Source organism: Corylus avellana, chromosome ca4 (genome assembly GCF_901000735.1).
Source record: "Corylus avellana chromosome ca4, CavTom2PMs-1.0".
Taxonomy (NCBI): Eukaryota; Viridiplantae; Streptophyta; class Magnoliopsida; order Fagales; family Betulaceae; genus Corylus; species Corylus avellana.
The window spans coordinates 28167591-28191613 of record NC_081544.1 but is presented as its reverse complement, the minus strand read 5'-3'; the positions used below and the strand labels follow the sequence as shown (position 1 = coordinate 28191613).

The 24023-nt window shown below is 35.4% G+C and overlaps 4 protein-coding genes across 6 annotated transcripts in view; 3 read left to right on the top strand and 1 right to left on the bottom strand.

The window, feature by feature from the left end:
* LOC132178361 (glycine-rich cell wall structural protein-like) overlaps positions 1 to 3663 on the top strand; it is a 4495-nt gene extending 832 nt beyond the window's left edge. The window contains exons 2-4 of the mRNA XM_059590805.1: positions 20 to 423; positions 478 to 703; positions 3503 to 3663. Coding sequence (XP_059446788.1) covers positions 20 to 423; positions 478 to 703; positions 3503 to 3663 — 791 coding nt within the window. The remainder of the gene's footprint in view (positions 1 to 19; positions 424 to 477; positions 704 to 3502) is intronic.
* A 1486-nt stretch (positions 3664 to 5149) lies between these two features.
* LOC132178360 (CLAVATA3/ESR (CLE)-related protein 44-like) lies at positions 5150 to 5455 on the bottom strand. Its single transcript, XM_059590804.1, has one exon. It carries the CDS (start codon positions 5453 to 5455, stop codon positions 5150 to 5152), a length of 306 nt encoding a protein of 101 aa, XP_059446787.1.
* A 5614-nt stretch (positions 5456 to 11069) lies between these two features.
* Positions 11070 to 15987, top strand: LOC132179909 (uncharacterized). 2 transcript variants are annotated; one of them, XM_059592712.1, is made up of 12 exons: positions 11070 to 11256; positions 11371 to 11454; positions 12315 to 12410; positions 12513 to 12585; positions 12699 to 12800; positions 12905 to 12978; positions 13102 to 13209; positions 13357 to 13494; positions 14225 to 14330; positions 14771 to 14979; positions 15434 to 15542; positions 15658 to 15987. In XM_059592712.1, the coding sequence occupies exons 1-11, from the start codon at positions 11194 to 11196 to the stop codon at positions 15500 to 15502; spliced, it is 1122 nt and encodes a 373-aa protein (XP_059448695.1). In that variant the 5' UTR covers positions 11070 to 11193; the 3' UTR covers positions 15503 to 15542; positions 15658 to 15987. The 2 variants fall into 2 exon arrangements, with proteins under 2 accessions (XP_059448695.1, XP_059448694.1); XM_059592711.1 differs by having other exon boundaries at positions 11070 to 11262.
* Positions 15988 to 17919: 1932 nt separating this feature from the next.
* Positions 17920 to 23879, top strand: LOC132178924 (protein disulfide isomerase pTAC5, chloroplastic). 2 transcript variants are annotated; one of them, XM_059591509.1, is made up of 7 exons: positions 17920 to 18549; positions 20291 to 20386; positions 21037 to 21174; positions 22257 to 22479; positions 23130 to 23167; positions 23289 to 23357; positions 23780 to 23879. In XM_059591509.1, the coding sequence occupies exons 1-7, from the start codon at positions 17974 to 17976 to the stop codon at positions 23786 to 23788; spliced, it is 1149 nt and encodes a 382-aa protein (XP_059447492.1). In that variant the 5' UTR covers positions 17920 to 17973; the 3' UTR covers positions 23789 to 23879. The 2 variants fall into 2 exon arrangements, with proteins under 2 accessions (XP_059447492.1, XP_059447490.1); XM_059591507.1 differs by lacking the exon at positions 23780 to 23879 and having other exon boundaries at positions 23289 to 23605.
* The last annotated feature ends 144 nt before the right edge of the window (positions 23880 to 24023 follow it).

Genomic DNA, 24023 nt, shown 5'->3' with positions numbered 1-24023 from the left:
GGTGGTGGTGGGGGTCTAGGTGGAGGAGGTGGACTCGGTGGTGGTGCTGGTGGAGGAGCTGGTGGTGGTGGGGGTCTAGGTGGTGGAGGTGGACTCGGTGGTGGTGCTGGTGGAGGAGTTGGTGGTGGTGGGGGTCTAGGTGGTGGAGGTGGACTCGGTGGTGGTGTTGGTGGAGGCGTTGGTGGAGGAGCTGGTGGTGGTGGGGGTGTAGGTGTTGGAGGTGGACTCGGTGGTGGTGGGGGTGTAGGTGTTGGAGGTGGACTCGGTGGTGGTGGGGGTGTAGGTGGTGGTGCTGGCGGTGGTGCTGGTGGAGGCATTGGTGGAGTTGGTGGTGGTGGGGGTCTAGGCGGCGGAGGTGGACTTGGTGGTGGTGGTGGAGCTGAGGTGCAGGTGGCATTGGTGCAGCTGGTGGAGTTGGAGGAGGTGTAGGTGGTGGAGGCGGCTTTGGCAGTGGTGGAGGTGTTGGTGGTGGTGCAGGCACTGGAGGAGGGCTTGGAGCAAGTGGAGGTGTTGGTGGTGGACTTGGTGGTGGCGGAGGTGGTGGTGGCGGCGGAGGAGGTGGATTTGGTGGAGGTGGTGGCTTTGGGGGTGGTGGTGGCTTTGGTGCTGGTGGTGGAGCTGGATTTGGTGGTGGACACTAGAGTGCAGAAACTACAAATATTGACCTTTTCATCTGCTGCGACTAATCAATGCTTGTTCATAGGTGTTGGCCATTCTTTCTTCTATTTAGGTTTTAAGAGAAGTTAAGCAATGTTGATCAAAACGTTCCGGGTTAAAGATGCTTATAGATCAAATGTCAAGCATTTCTATAGCCAGTTGCTTCACGTGGCAAGCATATAGATAGACCTATAATGTCTCTACCATGCATCATGAATAAAATCATTTCCATGTCTGGTTTTCTATGTCAACTGCCATGGTTTTGTTTTCTTTTTTCTACTAAAATAATTTTCTGACATTTGTAATCTCATTAATGGGCGGCATGGCTTCTAAAACTGAAAGTAATGATATTATAATAAGTCTTTTTTCTTTTTGTGAGTAAACGTAATGATATAGTCAACAATTCTACCTAGCTAGCATCTAATTTTATCATCCAAAAAAGAAAAAGAAAAAAGAGAAAGCAAATGAAGAGGAGGAAAATAACGTACGAGGGTAGGGGAAAACATTAAATTGAAAAATTAAAAGCCAAGCCAACCGACCAGTACTGCATGCACATGCATGCTGGAAAGGCAAAGGAGTAAATGGTTTACTTAAAAGGTTCAACCAGTGAATAACTCTCACATTTATTTCACATGTCTTTGAGTAAATTCATATGCTAGCTGCAGCTATAACTCGGTTTCAAATCAGTAGATTGCTGGTTTAATGTCGGTTCTAGCTCAAGTCTATCCTAGCTAGTGACCAACATTATGCAAATTTAATTGTAGCTTTTACTTACAAAAAGAGGGGGAAAAAAAAATTTGTAGCTTTTGGCATGCTACAGTTCACCCTTTGTGAATCGAAAGAAATTAAAGTTGAAAAGTTTGATCTATTTAATTAAGTAGGTTAGATTAGGAAATATGGCTCAAATTCAACATGCGAACACGAATTTACAGTGCCCTCAAATTAATATAATTTCCTGAAGATTGAATCCCAAACCATTCCTAATTAAAGGGGCCTTAATTATTTAAGGTGGGTTATTTTTTTGTGTCCTTGCTTTTATGCCCTCCTTATTGCCATGACCCCCACTTATAAATTATAGCAGACTCTATCGAGTCCTGAGTCTTTTGGATTGACTCAACCTTCCATATTTCTGATAGGGAGTATTTTTATCTTTTCACTTTTTGAGAGGATAAAAATATATCTTCACTATAATTAACTAGATATTCTCTAGTTCAAATAAAATGGAGAGGATTCTAATTCGTAATATTTTCACAACCTTTTGAAAAGGTGATGTGTGAGCAAAAATTTTATTGTTCAAATGTCTCTAATTTTTATTCCAGTCAGTCACTATGTTTAAGGACATTTACAAAATGTCACTATTTAAACATCCCTAATTAAATAAAAACGTTTTCTGGGCTTAAAATGTCGCCTTCCATGTGTCACTATTTTGCCAAATCTTTATAGTGAACTGACTAAATTGATAGAGTGCACAAGTGTCGGTGTTGTCATGATAGTTTTTTTTTTTTTTTTTTTTTTGAGAGAGGTTGCTGTCATGATAGTTAAGGGTAATGAGTTGACTATATTATTTGAGTATGCAAGCCTAAATGTGAGTGGTTAAGTTATACATTAGATAGTAATTAGAAGAATGAATGGTTAATGTAACATTTTCAAGGCCAAATCTCAATAGGTATATAAATCCTTGGATTAAGTAGGTTTAATCCAAAATTAAGAAGGTATATTTATCTCTCTAACAAATGGTATTAGAGGGTATGATAATATACAAAAAGGTAAATGGTACGTACTTATGTGATGCACTTTAAACATGGCAATAATCATGGTTTTTATTATATCAATTTTAAAGAATCTTTATCTACTGCCCCCATATTTTGATCTAATTGTGAGTGACGTGGCAGCAAGTTGTCAAGATGACTTTCTTTTACATGACATGTTTCTTTCAAAAGAAATAAATTGCGTATTCCGGAGGGTAATATATATGAAAAATGATCTTCTCCATTTCAAATATTTTCTATTTCATTTAGTTAGTGCATGTAGAAGGGTAGTGTTGTCCAAAAATTTTAACTTCAAAAAAATTAGGACAATTTCGCCTTCTAAATGCGCTAACTGGAGGAAATTGAAGGAATTTGAAATGGAAATGATCATTTTCCAGTATATATGGGATTGAAGATTACTCAATAATTGCATAATTAAGGCACATGGGGTGTGACAAGACTCTAAAGTTAGTGGATACAAATTTTATTGGCAGAAGGAGATAGTGAAGTTTGTGGAGAGATGCCGGATTTGCAAAGTGTCCAAGGGTACGACTACAAATGCTGATTCGTACATGCCACTTTTAGTTCCAGATCAACCGTGACTATAACATGAGCATGAGTTTTGTATTGGGGTTATTGAAAACATAACAAAGTAACGATTTTATCTCTGTTGTGCATGGTTGATCGGGTTTATAAGATGACACACTTTATTGTTTGCAAGAAGCTGACTTTAGATGCAGTACATGTGGCACAATTTTATTTTTGGGAGGTCTACTATCTTCATGGATTGTCATTGTCCATAGTTAAATCCCAACACTTAGTTCCTTAGCCATTTTGGGAGATACTGGCGGAGATTGCCCAACACAAAACTTGATTTTTTAGTACTTATCATACATCCTCAAACCGATGAGCAAACAAAAGTGGTAAATCCATCTTTGGGAGGTTGCTAAGGAGTTTAGTGGGTGATCATCTCAAGTCATGGGAATCAAAAGGTCTTTCAAGTTGAGTTTGCCTACAATTGGCCTTCAAATCGGAGGACCAATTTTAGTCCATTCTTTATTGTTTATGAAATAATCCTCGCGCACCATTGAATTTAGCACATGTTCCTAATTTGAAGAGGGTGAATGCTAAGGCTAAAGATCGTATTACTCATACTCTGGAAGTTCGTAAGGCTAATGTTAAGAACTTGCAAGATTGTGTTGCCAAATACAAGGCAAGTGCTGACAAGAAGTGGCGTTATGTGGAATTTGAAGAATAAGATTGTGTGGGTTGTATTGACTAAGGGGAATTCATATATAAGGAAGAGTTGAGATATTATTGAGAAGCGTAATCCTAATGCATATCGATGGAAGATTCCACGTCGTTTTGATGCATCGTGGGTGCAGTGGATCACAAAACCAAACAAATACGAGATTCACAACTTTTCTCAAAACCAAAAAGAATCAAGAAATTGGAGAAAAATAAGAAAAAACTCAATCTTAAAGGAGTCTCTTGTTAAAACTTATGAAAATACAACACAAATTGCGCCTAAAGTATCCTTATTTAGTTTATATAGAAAAAGAATTGAAGTTGTAATTAACATGCCGTTCGAATAAGAAACGTGATGTAACATTCGGCTGAACAACATCCGATTGACTCTCCGACCGAGGCTCTCAAAAATCATTTCTAAAGTTTATCCAATAGCTAGAGTATGAGGTCTCGTCTCTTTCTTTGTTAATCATAATTATTAAATAGTTGAACCCAACTTAGCCACGTAATTTATTTGATGCATTCCTTTTAAATTTTTATTTACTTACATTGATGCGGTTATTTTGGAGCTTATTGTTGGGTTGCCTAGCCTTTTGTTGTAATTTCTTTACTGACGTACTTAAAAAAATTAAAATTAAAATAAATTAAAAAAAAAAAATTGAATATAAAAAATAGAATGAACTTGCTACTTGATGGAAAAGTCACAATAGTCCTCCCTAAAATTTATGTTCCTCCCGCTGCAACTAAAATCAGTTTGACTCAACAGAAGCATATATGATATATGAATTGGCAAAAGCACCAAGTAACAATCGGACAAGGTTATCATCATACCTATCTTATTCTATATATATGAATTGATATAAGTGCTTCAATGCATAACGGGCTAAAATGATAATTATTATCAAATCATATATATTTCATGACTTTTTTTGGTGTCAGATTTGTGGGTCTACGTGCTGGACAACACATGCAGAAAGCCATGGCCTACTAAAATTTTACTTCAGAATGAAAACAAAGTTTTTCACCTTGTACCAGAATCACAGATCTAATGTTTTCACCATGCGTACTACCTTTGCATCTTTAAGTACCTTCCCTCAAACTTTACTTCAAACTTCTTCTTTTCTTAGCATATGTCATTTAAACAGATCGAAAACACAAGTGGGATTCCTCCTTTTCAGGGATTTTCGGAAAAAGAAGAAGAAGAAGAAGAAGAAGAAGAAGAAGATTTCGGAACCGACAAATATATCATATACTCGATCAAGCACCATGCATGTCATCTAGGCATGTAGTTAACATCCATTTTGCTAATTAAGATACAAAAAGAAATAAGAAAATAGCTCAGAAATTAAAAAGAAAAAGAAAATCAGAGTGTGCTTACTGTACATTCCAGACTGAACAAGGAAATCAAAGGTGAGATGAAAAGGACAAACACATTTTTTTTTCCCGATGCCGATGTTGCTTTAATTTCTACGACAGTTTGTTTTTCTGATCGGTGCTTACTTGTTGGATATGGGATTGGGACCGCTAGGAACCTCATGGGCAGCAGCCTCATATCGTCGGTTCCCAGAATTATTACTCTGCTTTGGATGCAATTCCATGGCCGATTGTTGAGTTGAAGGAGGATGCAGAAGGAGCCGTCTGGCCGAGGAGGAGTGGTGATCAGATTTGGGTGTGTTTGAAAGGTCTGTGGGACGAAGATCAAAGAGAGTAACAAGCAAGAGAAGCACTAGAAATAGCAATAGAACTAGTGATTTTGTTGAGCTTTCACAGAGTGCCTTGCTAGCTGCTGCTGCTGCTGCCATTGATTAAGGACCGGAAACCACCCCCCAGTGAACCACAGGAAATCAATATCCATGAAACAGTTGCAACACCAAGTGTAGGAAGGAAAGAAGAACAAATAAAGAGTCAAAAAAAGTTGTGTATTATAGTGGGGATGGAAATGAAGTCTGAAGTTAAAGGCACACTTTGTATGGAGCACGCTAGCTATCAACTTATATAATACCGGAGATTGGATCAAAAATATCGTTATTGCCCCTTGATTTTCTTATTAGTAAAATTTCACCCATATCCTTACGTAACAATTACTATTCTGTTGAATTTGGTAGGGAATCGATTTTTTTTTTTTTTCAAAAAAATGTAGAAATAGGTACTGTAATTGAACATGATCATAATAAGATCTGTTTAATGGGAACTAATGATCGAAGGGGCCTAAAGACGGTAAAGTCCACAGGCGTTCTCTCAAGCCCGTAGGCAAGAGAGGACAACCAGAGTTAATGGCTACTTTATTTGAATTTGACAATAATAGCCGTATAACACTTATTTGCTTGGAACTATATGAGAATTGCTTTGATCATGCTACTGAATCACTACCCTTAATGATTAATCGATCCATATATGATAACTCTGATATCATACTCTTATGTGTATAGTGTAGTCAAGAAGGCATATTTTGTCTAGGCGTCCAGTCCAAAATCGTGAGGACCAAAAATATATTATTTGCTTCCACGCTAAATCTACCAACATAAACTTATCCATATCAAAGAATTACATATAGTCAAAACGACATGACTAGCGTTTTTTTTTTATTATTTTTTTCGATTTACGGCATAATGGGTCTAAGTTTGGTGGACCTCAAACAGCTCAGAATTAACCCGATATTTCAAGGCATGACAATGAACTCAAGCATAAGCTCTAAATTTGCTACAGTATAATTGAGTACTTGAATAAAATGCACATGTCAATTGGTTTATTGGTAAAAATCTAGTTGTAAGCCATGAGCATAGTGCTTATAAGTCTATTTTAAATTGGATGAAGTTTTTTTCCTTTTTCAATTTGGGTATAAGGAAATTTTTTCAACACAGTCTATTAAATTAATCATATTAAAACACATGTAAAAATTGCATGTATTAAATTACTACTTGCCTCAAAAGCTTAAGCTAATAAGATGGTTAATTAATTTCAATCATTTAATTAATTAATATTCTAACATTCTCCCTCGCTGCGTATTCTAAAAGCTTAAGCTTAATTGATATTCTATTAGCAATGCATGTTCTAAGGAATTCAATTTAATAGACTGAATTAGAGAAAAACTTTGCCATTTTAATAAGTTTTCCACCCCAAAGTATGGATTATATATGCATTGCTTAGCTCTAACTTTAGTATTGTAGGAGGTTAGTTAATTTAAAGATTAAAAATAAGATATGGTTTTCAATCTTGTTGTACAAAGGTTAGTATGGTCATATTGTTAAATCCAAAACAACCATTCAACATGGGCAGCCTGGTCATGTAGGCCAGGCAAAGGAATCCGGAAAATGTAAAGCACGAGTGGTTGAATGATATGACGAGAAGGGCCACTTTTTCTTGCTTGGCTGCTTGCGCAAGAAATTTCCCTTTTTTTGACTTGAAGAGGCCTTGGAAAATTACAGTTGGTGCGGTGTCTGCAAGCCTTTTTTCTTTTTCTTTCTTTTTTTTTTGAATTTTTAAATTATCAAAATTAAAATTAAAGAACACAGAGAAAGTGAAGCATCATGTCCCCAATTACTGTTCTTCCCGCCTGTGAAAATCTAGTGCTTTGTCTCCATGATCTTGTGCATGGATCCCCACATGCTTTAAAAACCTGCTAGAGAAAGAAGCCAAGAGCTATATATATATATATATATATATATATATATTGGGTAACGAAAGAACATATATGTTTCTTTACTTCTTTCCTTTTTGGCCTAATATGTATTCTTCTCATGCCAAATTTCTTTAGGAAGAAAAGCTCTCACTTCTAGTTTCAATTTACGCTCTTTTCAGTGTAAAATATTTTTTGAAAAATGTTTTTCGTATTTAGTGGAATTGAAAATAATAATCACCAAAAACCACTTCTTTAGTTTCGGAAAATTGTTTTTGTTTTTAAATTTCATAAATCATTTGTCGAGTTTGAATTTCTCATTTTCAAAAAGTCAAATCACCGTCGGACCATAGTTGGAGTTCGCTGGACCTCCGTTGGAGGTTGCCGAAAGTCGCAAACCGTTTTCCACCCTCGCTCAATTTCCATACGAGACAAATGTCGAAAAATATTTTCTAAGAAATTATTATTTTTTTCTTCAGAAAAAGTAAGCATAATTAAATAATTAAATTCACTCGTTAAACGTTTAGAATAAGTGAATATTTAAGATAGTATGAGAACAAAAGTCCTAAATTCAAATCTTGTTTCCGTCATTCATTATAAGTTAACTTAATTAAATTCCCATACTAAAACTCATTAAGGACAAGACAAAAACCTCAAATCATCAGTAACTAATAAAAACATGAATTGTAGCTAGTACATTCTCCTTTACGTAGGACCTTTAACTTTAATTGTAAGATATGCCTCTTTTTTAACTAAACTTTATAATATTTGATTCCAGCAAAAGTTTTATGTTCCTTGGTGATCAATAATGATCATACCCATTAAAAAAAATCGATTTTTAAAATTATTTTTCTGTACAAATTCTGCCTTCAAATCCCATCTTATTTTTATGCTACCAGAAAAAGACATCAGAAATATTAATACAATTAATTCTTTACACCCCAATAAACATTGTTATTGTGAAGATTTACATTCTCTTGATTGATCAATTGCAATTCACTTGCTTGAAAGAAGAAAGAAGTAAATGCATGCGCAATGGATTAATAAAGGTGAGTGTGATATTTGGGGTCGATCGATGCCTTTCTGATAATTGCTTCTGTGGTTGATAATAAGCTAATGAAGAAACTTTGTCAAATATAATATTTCATGCGTGCCTTTTTGTTTGTGGGCGAGAGTGACGTGCCAGGGTGACCCTTTTTTGAATTCGAGAAAAAGGATGATTAATGTGTGTGTGCATGATCAGAGATAAAGCATTTCCACCCACGTAAAGCTTTTCACACACCGCTCAAACCATCAAAGGGAGTCTTCTTGATTTCTTCTGTTCTTCCAGTTCCCATTTAGAGGTGTCAGGGGGTGAAGCCAAAGGTTTTTTTTTTTTTTTTTTGTAATTTTCATTCTCATGTCTCAATTTTTGACACAGTATGCGAATTCGAATTTGACATGAATTTAATATGAAATTAGCGGATCGATTATGATTGAGAGGTCTAACCCGCCGTTTAATTAAATGAGTCGAGTTAAGGTTAACTTATATAATCTTGAACTTATATACGAAATTAGCGGGTTAAGGTTTAAAGGAAGATAGTCTGACTCGTTTAATTAAATAGAACAAGTTATGAATGATTTATATATATAGTTTTATACCAATATCTAAATAGGACTTGAATCCAACATACAAACACAAATTGCTACATTTGCTTTTCCGTGAGGACCAATATATATAAGAATAGCAGTTGATGGCAGGTCCATGATCAATGGATCATATCAATTAGTCGCCATGATCATATCTATGTATTGCCATTGTTTATAAGCCACATAATTAATGACAAAGTACTACGATTTATTGAAGCTATATAAACTATAAAATTCGATTAAACAATGTTTAGTTTTCCTTGTAACCTTTTATTTATACAATTAGGAAAAAAAAAAAAAGGTTTAGTTACGAGTTGTCTGGGCCACCTACAAGTCAATTAGGGATAAGTAGATAAAAAGATGGAAGGAATATCATAAATGGCTTTTTTGCTTTTTGCATAATTTGCCTTACCAATACCTACCTGCTTTAACGCCCTTGAAATATTCATGCTATAGCAAGGACTTTGAGTAGTCAATGTGTACAAAGCAAGGAGAAAAAGGAAGAAGAAATCGAAAAGCAAAGGCAAAGAAGTCCTTTCATGCAGATCGCATGCATAATTCATGGCTTAGATTATTGGTGAACTATGACATCTGAAATATATCTCAGACACTTAAAACATTATTCTTTTTTAATATATATATAGAACAGATATGGTAGAAATGCTTGTCACCCTGCAGCTTACGTGTGTAATGCATAAGACATGCATCATATAGTTTGCTTACATTTACATGCCGTGACTGGATGGCTGGGAGCAAAAAGGACGCAAAATGTCCAATTCAAACATCAACCATGATTGACACAGCTGAAGAAAGCTTTAATTTGCTTAATGATGGTAATTCCTTGTCACCCATCAACTAATGACATGTTATGTAGCTGGGTCTAAATGCAATTTAGACTAACAATGGATTTGATTATTCAATAGACTAGAGAAAACTACTCTTAACCCTCCAAACTTACATTCCTCTAATTCCTCCAAAATTTAAGAAGTGTCACCCGACCCTTTCCATCTACACAATACTTCTTTGGACAAAATATCTCCAAAATGCCCTTCCTGCTGAAGTTGCTTGATCAAAATTGCCCTTAAAAAATAAATCAATAGAACAAATTAAGGGGGCCGGGCCACTATTAATTTAGTCTGAATCATCATACTTACTCACCAAGCCAATTTGGGTTCCTTAGCTAGCTAGTGCACCATATATATATTCTAAAACTACTTGAATGATTAGGTAGCTCATGTAGTGGAGGAGACCATTTACAAGAAAGTTTTGGAATTGAAATCAAGGGCTTGCTGAGGTAAGAAGAAGTTAATTTCTTGATGAAAGGACATAAATAATGCAAAAAAGATAGATTCAGTGGATTGTCGTTCACTTTTAATTGGCTAATGCTTGTCAATTAATCCGCCTTTACTGCATATCATATGTTGTGCATAATTAATTTACTATAAATGACGTGTTTCCCAGTGATATCTACATGATGAGAAGCTTCTGTCAATTATAAAAACACAGGTAATATATATATATATGATGAATTAAATTAAAAATTGTGCTTGTTGTAAGCTACTCTTTTAATTTATTTATTCATTATAAATAAAATACCACTGTTTATACATTTTCGTAACCTCATACTAATTATTGTTTACTATCAAGAGTGGTGGTTCAATGAGCCAAGAAAATTTCAAAGTGGTCAAGGCATGTACTAGGGCGTGGGTTCGAATCTAAGCAATAAAGAATTCCCACATATACTTGATTAATATTAGCCATCTTGAATTCCTATTAATGTCCTGGTAAGGCTGGATCAAGCTATGACTCAATTGAACTTGAAGGAGCGCATGCGGTTCCCACTATGTAGGCCCTCCTGTGCGACTTCTAGTGGATAGGTACTACTATGGTCATGCCCAAATAGAATAGTTATAATTGATCTTTGATCTCTCTAGCTTAACCTTTTTTGCTCAAAAAAAAAAAAAAAAAATCATACTAATTATTGTTTACGTTATTATGGTTTGGTTCAAGTGGACTATATGCTATACACAACACCGACAGAGCCTTTCGAATTACATTACACCACCAAAGAGGCCCTAATTCAATGGGCTGAAAATTTGAGTGTTTGGATACCCATTGCCCACTCCAAATTTCCTTACCAAAAAACGAAAAGAAAAGCTAAAACAAACGACGTCGGTTCGTACGTAAACGACGTCCCTTGCTCGCCTCAAGCCGTAACGAAACTTCCTCCTCTTCGTCCTCCCAGAACCACCAGATCATACTCTCTGAGTCTCTCTCTCTCTCTCTCTCTCAACAATGGATTCTCACATTCGCATCATTGTCTACCTGCTTTTCCTCTCCTCTCTTCTCTTCTTGCAAGTTAGGGTTTGTACTCTCTCTCTCTAATATGCACCTAAATATATGTATGTATATTTCCAGATATGGCTGTGGATCTGATAATTCTATGGTTCGATTTGGTTGGTTTTGATCCAGGCTCAAGATACTGGTTCTGTTTTCTTCATCGATAGCTCAACCCGTCAATTTCTTCGCACTAGATCATCTAACGATGTCGTTGCGGTAATTCCTTGTTATTAATTTTTTAATCTATTTATTCTTCCCTAATTCATGTAGACCAATAGTTGTTGTTGTTTTTGGACATTGTTTTGAACTTTTAGCTTTATCAATTGCTCTTTGTTCGGTTGCTGAGAAGCTGTAGAAATTGGCAATAAGAAATGTCAATTTGAATCTTACTTTGAAGAATTTGAACTGCTTGTGTATCGCAGGGTCTGGAAGTATATTAATTATTAATTTTGGTATAGACATGGAATTTAGAATCAAACTGGGATAGTCGAAATTTGAACTTAGTTTTATTTTAGCAGTGTCCATGGGATAATTTTTAGGCATCAATGGCTTTCCAGTTAACTTGTGGTGATAGATTCATTATTTATAATTGTTCTGCTACTGTGAAAAAACTTTTAGTAGCAAACACAGTTGAAAATAATAATTTTATATTTTAATCTGAAAAGACCCTGGGTTTTTGGCAGGGATACAAGTTAAAGATATGAAAAACTATCGATTAAGTTTTGAAATACAATAAAAAGTAGTTTGTTTTAGCTAGTTTGATGTTAGATGGTTTTGTAAAGCATCTGTTGTTCCAGCTTGGTTGCTGGAATGTGGTGTAATCCTTGGTTCCGTGTTCATATAAATTCATTCATCCAAAAAAAATAGTAGTTTGTCACCTTATTGCTAATAAAATATTTTCATAATAATAATGGAATTTTATGGATGCTGGGAAATATGTGTTCTTACCATATGAATTAGTCACACTCAGTAGGTAGAATGCATAGTCGGGGAAGATTTAGACAAGGGCTGTTCATACTCCTATCGCCTCACTATATGATCTTCTCACCATCTATACCAATTTTTTCACTTCACAGCCTGATTCAATGTTGCTTTCGGAAGTCGGAGCTGCCATATCAGTCTTGCTTGGTTTTGCACCACCTCCAACACTTTCAGCCTCTGGTTCATCTAAGGTTATTGAAATAATATTTAGCTGAAGCACAATAGAATTCTTGAGTTCCTTTGTGTCTTTGGTGTTGGAAGGTTCAGCTCATAACATTGTTTGTCTTTTGCAGTTAAATGAGGTCCTCATGCCTAATCCATTTGATAGGCCCCATGCTGTTTTTATGCTAGAAGTCCGAGGAACAGGTCTCTGCTTTTGATTTCGAAATGCATTTTTGACGACTGTAACTCTCAGTTTATTATCATATTATTATAATTTTGTTTGCCTAGTTGTTAGATGGATGTTTTTATATGTGCAGATCCTGAGCTTGTGGTCAACTCAGATAATGCCAAGTTCAGCAGTGCTTTTAGGAGAAAGGTTTCTTTTGGTTCAGAGAAAGCTGCTGACATTCAACTTCCAGGTACCTGATCTTTTGTTGACATTTATGATTGGTGTAGTTATTGTAAGAATATGACAATTTTTCGTATCTGAATCATCACATATCACTTTTATGAGTTGACACAGATGAAAGTATAGTCTCCGTGTTTTCTCTGGATGAACCCTTGGCAGATTATACCCACAAAGAAATTGGTGAATTTGTGAGTCATGACTGATCTTATCTTCATTTTATATTCCATTTTATGCTGATCATCTCTTTCATGCTTCTGTTTCATTTGATTTCATATCTGAAAACTTAGGTTTCTCTTTTACATTCTGTTTAGGCTTCTTGGATGGGTGGATCTTATGTTGCTAATTCCTTGGAGCCATTAGATGGAGAGTTAACCATCCCGTTGGCAGATGGTTCCATTGTGAATCTTCATATGTCAAAGGTTCACTCAGGATTTTATAATTTTTATCATGTTCTTTCTATGTATGTGCATCAATTTTATGATTGATAGATGTGTATAGGATGCTATTTTCTTTAATAACTACATTTCTCTCAATTATTGAGAAAAATAAATTCCATTTGTTTTCAGAAAGCAGACAGGGAGTTTACTGCGAGTCTTCTCTCTCTCATTCGCAATTTTAGAAGGGCAGTCGAGTTGCATGAAGATTTGGTGCAAAGTACCCAAAGTCCAGCTGAGTTGATAACAGGCTGTTTTGATGGCATTAAGGTGGCATATCCCCCCGCCCTCTTCCCGACCCCTCTTTTTGTTTCAAAATTTTAAATAGATGTTATGCCATGCCATCTAAGTTGCTGCTGATAAGTGTTTGTTATTGTATATCTTAGTTGTTATATGAGTTCGAGTAGCTAGAAGTAATCGAAATATTGTTAAAAGCGTAAGGCGCTCCCAAGTACACAAGAAGTATACAAGAGAAGACGCATACTTAAAAGAAGAAAAAAGAACAATAAAATCATGAAAGCTTAAGACCAAAAGAGAAATATAAGCAGTTGTCCAAAAATAAAGAGTATTAAAGAAAAAGATTTAAGCTCGTTCATCGTCCTCTTGCGAGCTCAACATAAATGTAATTGCCAACATGGATATAAGTTTGGAGACTTAGACACAGATGTGAGAGGCCTATCGTTTCAGTGCTTGAGAAGCATGTGATGATGATATCTCATGGAAAAATACACACTCATTTGTCAAAAAAAAAGAAACATAAGCATCACTTGAGAAAACATAAACATAAGCCGGATTAAGCGAGTTGACCCGAAATTGACTCATTTATTAATCATGTCTAATCGGGTCGCCTCGGTTTGACCTGAATTTTATTAAACTAAAATCTAGCCTGCTAATTTTGTGTTGGGTTCGTGGGTCATGTCAAAAATTGCCTACTAGTTATGCTATTATTAATTGATTTTAGCTTCTTCATCATTTTCTTTTTTATTTCACATCTGAACAGGCTTTGGAAGAGCAATATGGATCTGATGGTTTTTCTAAGCATGGAATGGGTCTATTACTTGCTACGTTGTCCAAGATGTTTGACTCATTCCAAGAAGCATACAAAGGTCAATTATCTTGGTTATTTGAAATTATTAGTTAATCTTAAACTTTAGCTTTCTGACCTTCCCATGCGAAGATGATTTATTAATTCATTGAGGTGGTGCCAATTTAATTTAATAAGACTCCCAATTCACCTTATAGGCTTCACATACTGTGACAGTGCTAGGCTTTCTTGTTTTGTTTTTACTATAACCTTGGTGTTTTATTGATATGGATGGGTGGGGTTGGAAACTAACTTGTGAATGCAAACACAAATTTCATACAAGCTAATCTCTTTTGAAGTAACTATTCCTGTTTCTTGGGAAGATTGTAGCCAATATTTTCTGGGAAACTATCTGCCATGTTTTAGATTTTGATTAGTGATTACTTTTTTGTAATTCAAATTGGTTGAAATTTTTATTTTTTCATTTATCATTTAAATAAGTGGCACTTAATAACATGGCAGGTCAAATTGTTGGAGTCATCTTCTTTTATGGTTCACCTCCTGCACAGTCGGGCAAAATGTTGAATACAATGTTTACTTCTCAGCCGTCAGCGCGCTGGTTGGTGGAAACAAAAGACTCCTATAATGTGACTGTTCTAGAAGTGTTGTTGGTTAGACGGATACTTGCATGGCTCACCGGAATTATTCTTCTCATTTCAACTCTCTTGGGGGTAAGATTTGATATTATTAATGGCCCAGCACCATGTTTTATTCAAGTTAATTTGGAAATCAATGCTGGTTAAAAGTTAGAGCACTCTGTGTGTATGCATGCACACACTTGCGCAAGGACATATTTTGCTACTAACCCAGATGTCTTAATCTTTATATCTCTTTATGGTTAAGTTATTCTTTAATGTTTCTAATTTTGAGGGAACAAGAAAAAAAAATTAACTGTATACTAATGAAAAAGTTAGTTGCATTTTAAATGAATGTCTCATTGATCCTCTGGCTCTTGTTGTAAAGAAAACCAGTCTTGGATGCTGCAATAGGAGTGTTATAGTAGATAGTTAGACAATAAGATAGACTACATGTTTTCAACTCAAATGGTGTTAAGTAGATAGCATTTATAATTGATTGACAAGATTATCATTTCATCTTTTCTTGTTTTGTCTTTGTTCTCTGCAGGTATATTTCCTTGTCAATATGCCCATCACAAGGGACACCCTCCTGTATTCTAATGTCAAGCTCGACTAAGCCTGAAAATGAGCTTCTTAGTTGACATTTCAACTGCCAGGTTGGACCAGTTCTCCCTTGAACCTATCTTACATGGCCGTTTTGTGGATGCTTCATTATCTCTGCCCATGTAGTTTATGTATACAGTTCCTTAGTTGTTCTGTGGTATTGAACAGGTTGCTCTAGCTAATAAGAGGCTCTCTTTGTTTAAGCATCGGCGGCTAGATCCATGAGAATTGGGTTTGTAGAAAATCTATTGTTTAATGGACAGAGGGTTCTTTTATGTAAAGCATAGTGCAGGCACCATAAGGTGGGGAGGAAGACTGCTGAGAATTTAAGGTGATTCCGTGATGATATGCATTTGGGTATATACGTATGAGGATGCAGGGTTGATATTTACTTTTGGCGGGTTAACTTCGGGACCATACTGTGTTATTTTATCATATTCTGAATACTGAAAATGCAAGTTTGATTTTGATTTCTCCTCAATGATAAGTGTTATCTTCCTTGCATGTGCAACAATATAAACCTCTTATAGAAAGTTATGGCCTCCAACATGAATGTGGCTGTCTAATATATATAGTAATGTTAGAATTGTGTTAGCTTTAAAATCATTATTAGATTTGTGATAGATTACTATTGAATTTTGATCCAATGAGAATGACACAAAAGGGACATGAAAATGATATTTAGCATTACTTGTATATATATACACATTTTCAATACCATTCTATCCTACTTTGAACTTTTTTCTATGTGGCTGTTGGGCCTTGACGTATAAATCTTGAGTGATGGGATCCCTTGACGACTCGACGTATAAATCTGTTTTCTAATTTTGCCATTGTAACATCGGAAACTCCTTTTCATTCACCTTTATCGCTTACATATGACTCAGCCCATTAAATATTAAAGCTCTGTTTATTTCGGCGTAAAATAATTTTTAAAAAATAGTTTTTATATTTTTCTGTGTTTGGTATGATGAAAAATAATATTCAAACTAAAAATATTTTCAATTTGACTAAAAAAAAACTTATCTAATTTTCGCAAAATAATCTCCCTTTTTTAAAATTTAAAACCATTTTTTATATTTGAGCTTCTCATTCTCAAATTGTCGGATCTTGCTAGACCTCTGCCAAGCCACCGTTGAAGGTTGTTGGTTGTTTTTTACCGTCGCTTATTTTTTGTAAGAGCCAAATGCCAAAAAAATTTGCAAGACTTTGTTAAAAAAAAAAATTTCTGACAAAAAACATTTTACTTCAAAATAAATGGAGCTTAAATAAAATAAAATAAAATAGCACTTTCTTGACAATTAAAAAATAATTTTTAAGTTAAGGTGATTGATCCATACAATGGGGATTGCTCTCCTCGTTGAGGAATGCAAAAAGCAATAATGCTACAAATACATTTACTTTCTCACTTTTATTTTCATGCATACTCTTTTATGTGGCATTTAAAATTACTATTGAAATTGAGGTGGACCACTATTAAATTTTGATCTAATAATAATTTTAAAAGCCACATAAAAAAGTGAAAATAAAAGTGAAGGGATGAGGATGTGTATAGCCTTACTCATGCAAAAAGTTGATTTAAATTCTACATGGTAGGTATTTTTACTAGTCTCTAGGAATGTGAGTTTTGTTGTCTCCCCTTTCCTCTAGAAAGTTGCTTAATATGTGATATAGCTAAAGAGAGCCAATTCAATTAGGATGTGGTGTAAAACTTATTTTTACCAACTTGACACATCAAGTAAAAATACCAAATACAATGTAGATGAAAATACCGTATCTTTAATTCAAATCAATCTTATGAACTTTTTCATTAATTATAACCCAACACCCACCACTCACTACCGAACTCCTACCCATCTCTGAACTCTCAACACCAGAGTCTCCAAAACCAATTAAGACAGTAAATTCAATAATTTTATCAATTAGTATTTTGTCAATGAAAGAAATTATTCTCATAGTTAAAAGTTATCTTGGACTATTCTTATAAATGAGAGATAATAGTAAAAAAAACTTAAATGTGCACATGATACTATTAATCAAGCTTCGGTCTGAAAAGTTTAAAAAGTTGCATTGTTTGACATACAACATGAGCAAAAATGGATCAACATCACAAGACGAAATCATAATCTCTCGTTTGGGGACTGAAGTATGAATGAAGGGTTATGCATAATTTTTTAAGCCCTATATATATAAAACTTAATAAAAAAAAAAAATTAAGAACAAATTTGAAAACCAACCAGCACTTGAATTAAATGAAAAATATAACGACATTTGATTCATCACTGTGGGTTGAGCGATTGTTTTAATCCAAACCACCCGACCCGAACCATTTGCCAGGTCGTTGTGTTCAGATTAGGTTCCCGCCACCTGGTACCAAACGTGTGGTTCAAACACCAATCAAAATACACCTATCGTCTTCTCCTCTTCTCACTAATACTCCTACTTGTACTTCTTCTTTAGTCTCTCTCGCTCTCTCACATTTCCATGTCTTCCTCTCTCCCTCTCCCTCTCCCTCCGAACCTCCCTCTTCACCGCAAACCCTACTCTCTTCCGCACTCCACTCTCTTCTTATTCCCAATTCCCAAACTATCCCCACACTCCCTCTTCAAATCCCACATTTGCCACTCCACGAGCCCCTCCAATTCCGACCGCGAAGAGGTCCGATGGCTCCGCGAGGAACAGCGCTGGCTCCGTGAAGAGCAGCGCTGGCTCCGCGAGGAACAACGCTGGGACCGCGAGCGCGACGCCCTCCTCCACGAAATCTCCGACCTCAAGCTCAGAATCCAAGCCCTAGAACACCAGAATTCGATACAAGGGGCGTCGGTATCCGAAACCATCGCGAATATCGCTGGATTGTTGCAGGTGCTGAAGGAGAGGGGTCTGATTGCGGAGAGCGGGTCGAGTGCGACCCCGATGGTTTTGTTGGAGAAGGAGAAGGAGAAGGAGGAGGAAGTGGTGGTGGTGGAGGAGAAGGTGGTTAGGGTTTCGGAGGAGGGAGAGAAGAAGAGGAGAAAGACGCTGAGGAAGGGTTCGGAAGGAGACGAGGTTCAAGCGATGCAGGTCTGCTCGCAATCACTACTACTATGAAATTACAAGGCGAGTTTTTGTGTTTTGTGTTATGTTTTGGCATAAAATATATGTTTATGATATTTGTTTGTTTGATTTCGATTGGATTGTGTTATGACGGCAAATATTTACTAGGAAGCTTTGAGAAAAGAACATATCTATAAGTATTATTTACGTGGTGAATAATTTGTGTTCTTGAGTATACAAAACTTCAGTGTCTGCAATGTAATTAAGTACAACTAAGTGGACTTATTAAGTAGACTATAATTCATACATATATGAGAAGTGTTATTAACTCGATGGTCAAAATACAAATATTGTTGAAGTTTGGTTGTTACATTGTTTTTGTTTTCTTGGCAAGTCTGCTTTACCACCTAAGCCAAGGCCTTCGTTTGTATAGAATTGGCATATAGGAAAATATTTTTTGGGACATATCAATATGCTAGACATCGTTAATTGAAGTGTTGTTTTGCGTTGTTATTGTTGTTCTTGTTGACAAATACCAGAACATAGTGAGCTTATGGAAGGTACCAGTGATGTGTAATATTCTAGTGTGGATAGATGGGAGTATCCTAAAATGTGGAACCTTGGGTAGTTGGTGTACTAACTGGCGGCAGATATATACAGTTGATGCAACTAAAGTAGTTTCTTTTGGAAACTAGAAATAAGATCCAATATATTGTTAAGCAAAATGCTAAAATAAGAAAATGGATAAATCATGGAGCAATCCCTTTTTAGGTGTTCAAATTGCACTTCCAAATTATACAATCTCCTTAATGTTAGGAATGAAGATGAAATGGGTGAATGCAATGCATGCGACATCCACAGCTATAATCCCAAGAAGAGAAGTGCTTTTGAGGGGCTAAAAAAGTAAGCCGGACCTCATATAGATTTTCATCGAAAACAATTTGGTTTATATTAAAAAAGGATTATTCATCAAATGAATTCTAAAGATGTTGCCTTTTTTTCTAAAATTTAGAGAACTAGACATTTGGGGTTGTTTTAGTAACACTGGAGATGTAATAAATAATGTAATGTATCAGCATCCAGCTATACTGGTTCTGATGGTAAGAGCTAGGTCTCTATTGAGGAAAGAAATACAGAAAGCAGAAAATGCACTGAAATGGTTAAAAGATAGGGTTATGAAGCCCTTGAATGGAAACATTTACTAATGTGGATTTTTGGTTACTCTTGAAGCCTCAAAAAGGCTACAATTTGCTGAGAATCTTGGCATTGACTTAAGATGAACTTGAGGGTCATCAACAATTCCATGGAATAAGATTTAGGGCTTTTGCTTTAATTTTCTTGTAGATGAAATAATGTGTTACTTTTCACTTCTGAAAAATTCTGGAATGTTTGATGTATAATGATAAAACTTGATGGTTAAGATTAGTTTAAACATCATCCTTCTTATCATGACATATACATTAATTTTTTATTTACTCAAAACTTTTGTTTGATACTGTTCTTTGCATTAAAAAATCCTTCATATTTCTCAAGCATCTTCTCTGAGCATTATACTCATGTGCAGTACAATCGTCAATATTCATGTATAAATGTCTATTTCAAATCTTTGGGTGTACAGTCAATGAAAAGTCCAACTTTCTTACAGGGTTTTATGCATGCAGTTCTTCTAGTTCTGTGTTTGCCCCCATGCTGTCACAACTCACAAGTGTGTTACTAACATAGGATGAGCATATCTTGTATTTTGACTTGTTCTAACATAGTATGACAGGAAGCATTGCAAAAATTGGGATTTTACTCAGGTGAGGAAGACATGGAATATTCCAGTTTCTCAAGTGGGACTGAGAGTGCCGTGAAGACCTGGCAAGTAAGTTGCAAATTTTAATTTTATGTAATTTAGGTAGGTGAAAAATTTGTAGAATCATCAAGGATAAAATAATCTTCCGCTAGTAGAATCTCTGATATGTAATGATGCAAGGGATGAGACACAAATTTTACTTTAATTTAGCCTTATCTAATTTTAGAGATCAATTCTATTTTTTTTTTTTTTTTTTCTAGTAATATTGGTCCATGTAATTTTATCTAGATCCTATTAGTTAATTGGGTTAATGGTATTTAGCTTTTTGTTTTATTTAATTTTCAAGGGTCAGTGATTTTTTGTAATTCAATAAATGGGCTTTGCCCAAAGTCAATCAGATTAGGGTTTTGTCATTAGTCTATTAAAGTGTGTTTTGTATTTCAATAGAGGCAGACTTTGATGGAATAAAAAATACATGGAATTGATTCTCGTCTCCCTTTCTCTCCCCTTAGCTTCTCCGTTCTTTCTTCCCCCTTTTAGCTTCTTCTTCTTGCTCCCCCCTTTTTTTGCTTCTCTCTCCTCTCTTTTCCCTACTTTCACAATGTGATTTTTGTGATTATTGTTGGTTCCACATCATGTAAACAATTTAATGTTTCCTTTCGTATGCTTTATTTCGACTCTGGCTCATAGTTTTGATAGAACGTGATATTGCTTCACAGGCCACACAAGGTGCCCCTGAAGATGGGATAATGACTGGAGAGCTGCTTGAAAGATTATATATGGGGCACCAAATTGTTGGTACTGGTTCAAACGTAGATGCAGATCAGAAAGAGAGTACCGTGACTGTTTCACCAAAGGTATGGACATCTCTATTTGCTGCAATGTTTTTAATTTTATCATTGTGCTTATATTAAGGAATGGGCTGAATTCTCACTAGGTTGCTATATTTGGCCCTAATGCCTTTCAGAAAGTTACATAGCTATTCTAGTGGCCACACAATGGCACATGGATGATATTCTAATCCCAATAAAGAATGCATATTTGAACTGTTTGGATTATTCAAGCAGCACGCTGGTGGAAATACAATCTGCAGTTTATTGAGATTTCAAAAGGTGATTGGCGTTGAAGATGACATGAGACTGCAACTGCCTTACAACTACCTTTTATTTTGTGTCTCCTCCGCTGGCAATTGATATAGAGAATTGTTACTTCACAGGTTTTAGCATTGGATGTCTTAATAAAGATCAATGCTTGAAAACCAAATGGAAGGGCATATTGCTCTGAATTTGGCGTAAGGACCCAAAATGAGTAAAAATGGCCGATCTTGAAAGTGGATTCTTCCTGAACACCCCTCCATTTCCTTCCCTAACAAAAAAAAAAAACCCTGAAAAAAAGTATTTTGACTCATCATGCATATATAAAACCTGATAATTAACTAAGCATAAGGAGCTTGCTCCATGTCCATGTGCTTTTTATCCTAGCCTTATGCATGAATGCATTTGATTGATAGTTTTGCAATGGATGTTCACCACATGTTGCTTCCCCAACAACACAAATTGTAGTGTAACATATCACAGACATGACTCCGCTGTTGTGGCCAATTAGGACTTCATGGAGTGTTAGGACTTCACTTTTATAGTTCAGATCTATCAGTTCTTTTTTCTTTTTCTGGATATGTTTTATGGTGATGTTAGCATATTGAGCAGATTAGTGACAGGGAGGGTTACATCTTTTATTTATTATTAACCCAATCAACTCTCTTATTAGCTAATGCCAAATGAATTATCAATTTTCTTTTCTTTTAAACTATGTTACTTGAACTTATCTTGTGTTCAAAAATCTGATTAGACTCGTATTGTATTAATAGGGAATCAAAGTACATACCTGAAAATTGTGAATATTTGAATTCTGTTTGTAGTTAAGGACTGTTGTTTTTTAGGAAGGTGCAAATGGAGCTGTAGTTGCTTCTATAACAGAAATTTCTGAGGTTCAGCAGAAAGTTGTTAAAGAAGGTGTTACAAAAGTAGAGGTGTCTGAACACCGAGTTTTTCTCCTAGGAGAGAACCGGTGGGAAGAACCCTCGAGACTAGGAAAGATCAAGACAAAAGATGCTACAACAAAGTGCCTTACCTGTCGTGGAGAGGGCCGCCTAATGTGCACAGGTACATGACTATCATTGCCCGGTTTAAGCTCAATATTTAATAGAATAATCTTTATCTTTTGAGAAAAATATATTTTTGATAGTAGGAAAATTCTCCGAAGGTGCTCCTTGACCAACCATAGATGCCAAATTAATAGCAGAGTTCTGGTGTTACCAATGTGGAAAATTATATATATCAAGCATGAAGGAATATGATTTTTGTCACCAATGTGATGCGTATTGAGTCACGGTTTTGGAGCTGTAGCTTGTCTACTATGAGAAAAATTTTGCAACTGGGATTTAAGATGTTTTGACTTTGATGAAATGGATTGACATATAGGTCGGTACACTGTTAATCATATGTATAGCATGAACTGTGTCGATTAACCATCTGGATCGGGCTTTTCTATTTCCTGGAATGACTTCTTAGGAAATGTGGATTGATGTGATGACTCAATCGTAATATAATGAGGTTTGAGAGGTCTGAACGACCAGAGTACATGTGAAACTGACTTGAAGAGAACAATCTGAATGTACATATATAAATGCCATTAGAGCTATTTTAGAAGTGTGCCCCTCACATGACTAGAGTTTCTAATTTGAACTCCGAGGTTATAATGACCAGCTTCCATTTATCTCCACCATTAGCTGACTTGGATTTGTCTGTTACAGAATGTGATGGAACAGGGGAGCCAAACATCGAAGAACAGGTAAGAGGCTTGCTGATATCCTTCAGATGTTTTTCCTGTTTTTTTTTTTTTATCTTTTCCAGTTTGATCTTTTCTAGCATGATTGGAGATCTAAATCTTATGATCAAATTCCGTGATGCAGTTTTTGGAGTGGGTAGATGAAGGAGCGAATTGCCCATATTGCGAGGGCCTTGGGTATACAATTTGCGATGTATGTGAAGGGAAAACAATGATCTAGACTCATACAATTATATACACATTTCATCATCTCTGTTTCTATATATTATAGAGCATGTATCGTAACATCATGATTTTTTAAATACGATATGACTTGCGAGATAGAAATGGAGGAGGATCTTGTAATGTAGTACTTTAGCATCAGTCGTGAGATTCTGTGGGTATATATATATGAAGTGGCAAACTATGATGTAATCATCATATATTGATGTTGGTTTTGAATTTGAAGCTTAAATATATATTATATATAAAGGGTATGTGTGATAGTGGTTTATGTTAACCGCATTCGCATATGTGGTTAGAAGAATAATAGAGATTATTATTTTGTCATATTTTACTTATAATATAATTGTTATTATATTTTATATTTAATTGATTCATCATATGTACTTGTAGGGGTGCTGATTTGGATTCATGGTTTGCCGTAAATCCGTTGTCATCAACTTCTACTTATGAATGTGTTACACTTGCGACTTAATTTATGTCTTTTATGTTATATTCTGAGTTTTGGAATATTTTCGTTTTTAATGTTTGCCAGATTTGCAATTTATGGAAAAATAATTAGTAAGTGTACTATGAATAATAGTGTTCAACTATAGATAATGCTTTTTTGTATTTATTAGAAGCATTTATTATAATA

Bases quoted from the DNA above. Each gene is read 5' to 3' on its own strand.
- LOC132178360 (XM_059590804.1), bottom strand. From the start codon at position 5,455: ATGGCAGCAGCAGCAGCAGCTAGCAAGGCACTCTGTGAAAGCTCAACA.
- LOC132179909 (XM_059592711.1), top strand. From the start codon at position 11,194: ATGGATTCTCACATTCGCATCATTGTCTACCTGCTTTTCCTCTCCTCT. The intron at 11,263-11,370 runs GTTTGTACTCTC...GTTTTGATCCAG, and splicing joins TTCTCTTCTTGCAAGTTAGG to GCTCAAGATACTGGTTCTGT. The intron at 12,586-12,698 runs GTCTCTGCTTTT...TTATATGTGCAG, and splicing joins GCTAGAAGTCCGAGGAACAG to ATCCTGAGCTTGTGGTCAAC.
- LOC132178924 (XM_059591507.1), top strand. From the start codon at position 17,974: ATGTCTTCCTCTCTCCCTCTCCCTCTCCCTCCGAACCTCCCTCTTCAC. The intron at 18,550-20,290 runs GTCTGCTCGCAA...ATAGTATGACAG, and splicing joins ACGAGGTTCAAGCGATGCAG to GAAGCATTGCAAAAATTGGG. The intron at 22,480-23,129 runs GTACATGACTAT...TGTCTGTTACAG, and splicing joins GGGCCGCCTAATGTGCACAG to AATGTGATGGAACAGGGGAG.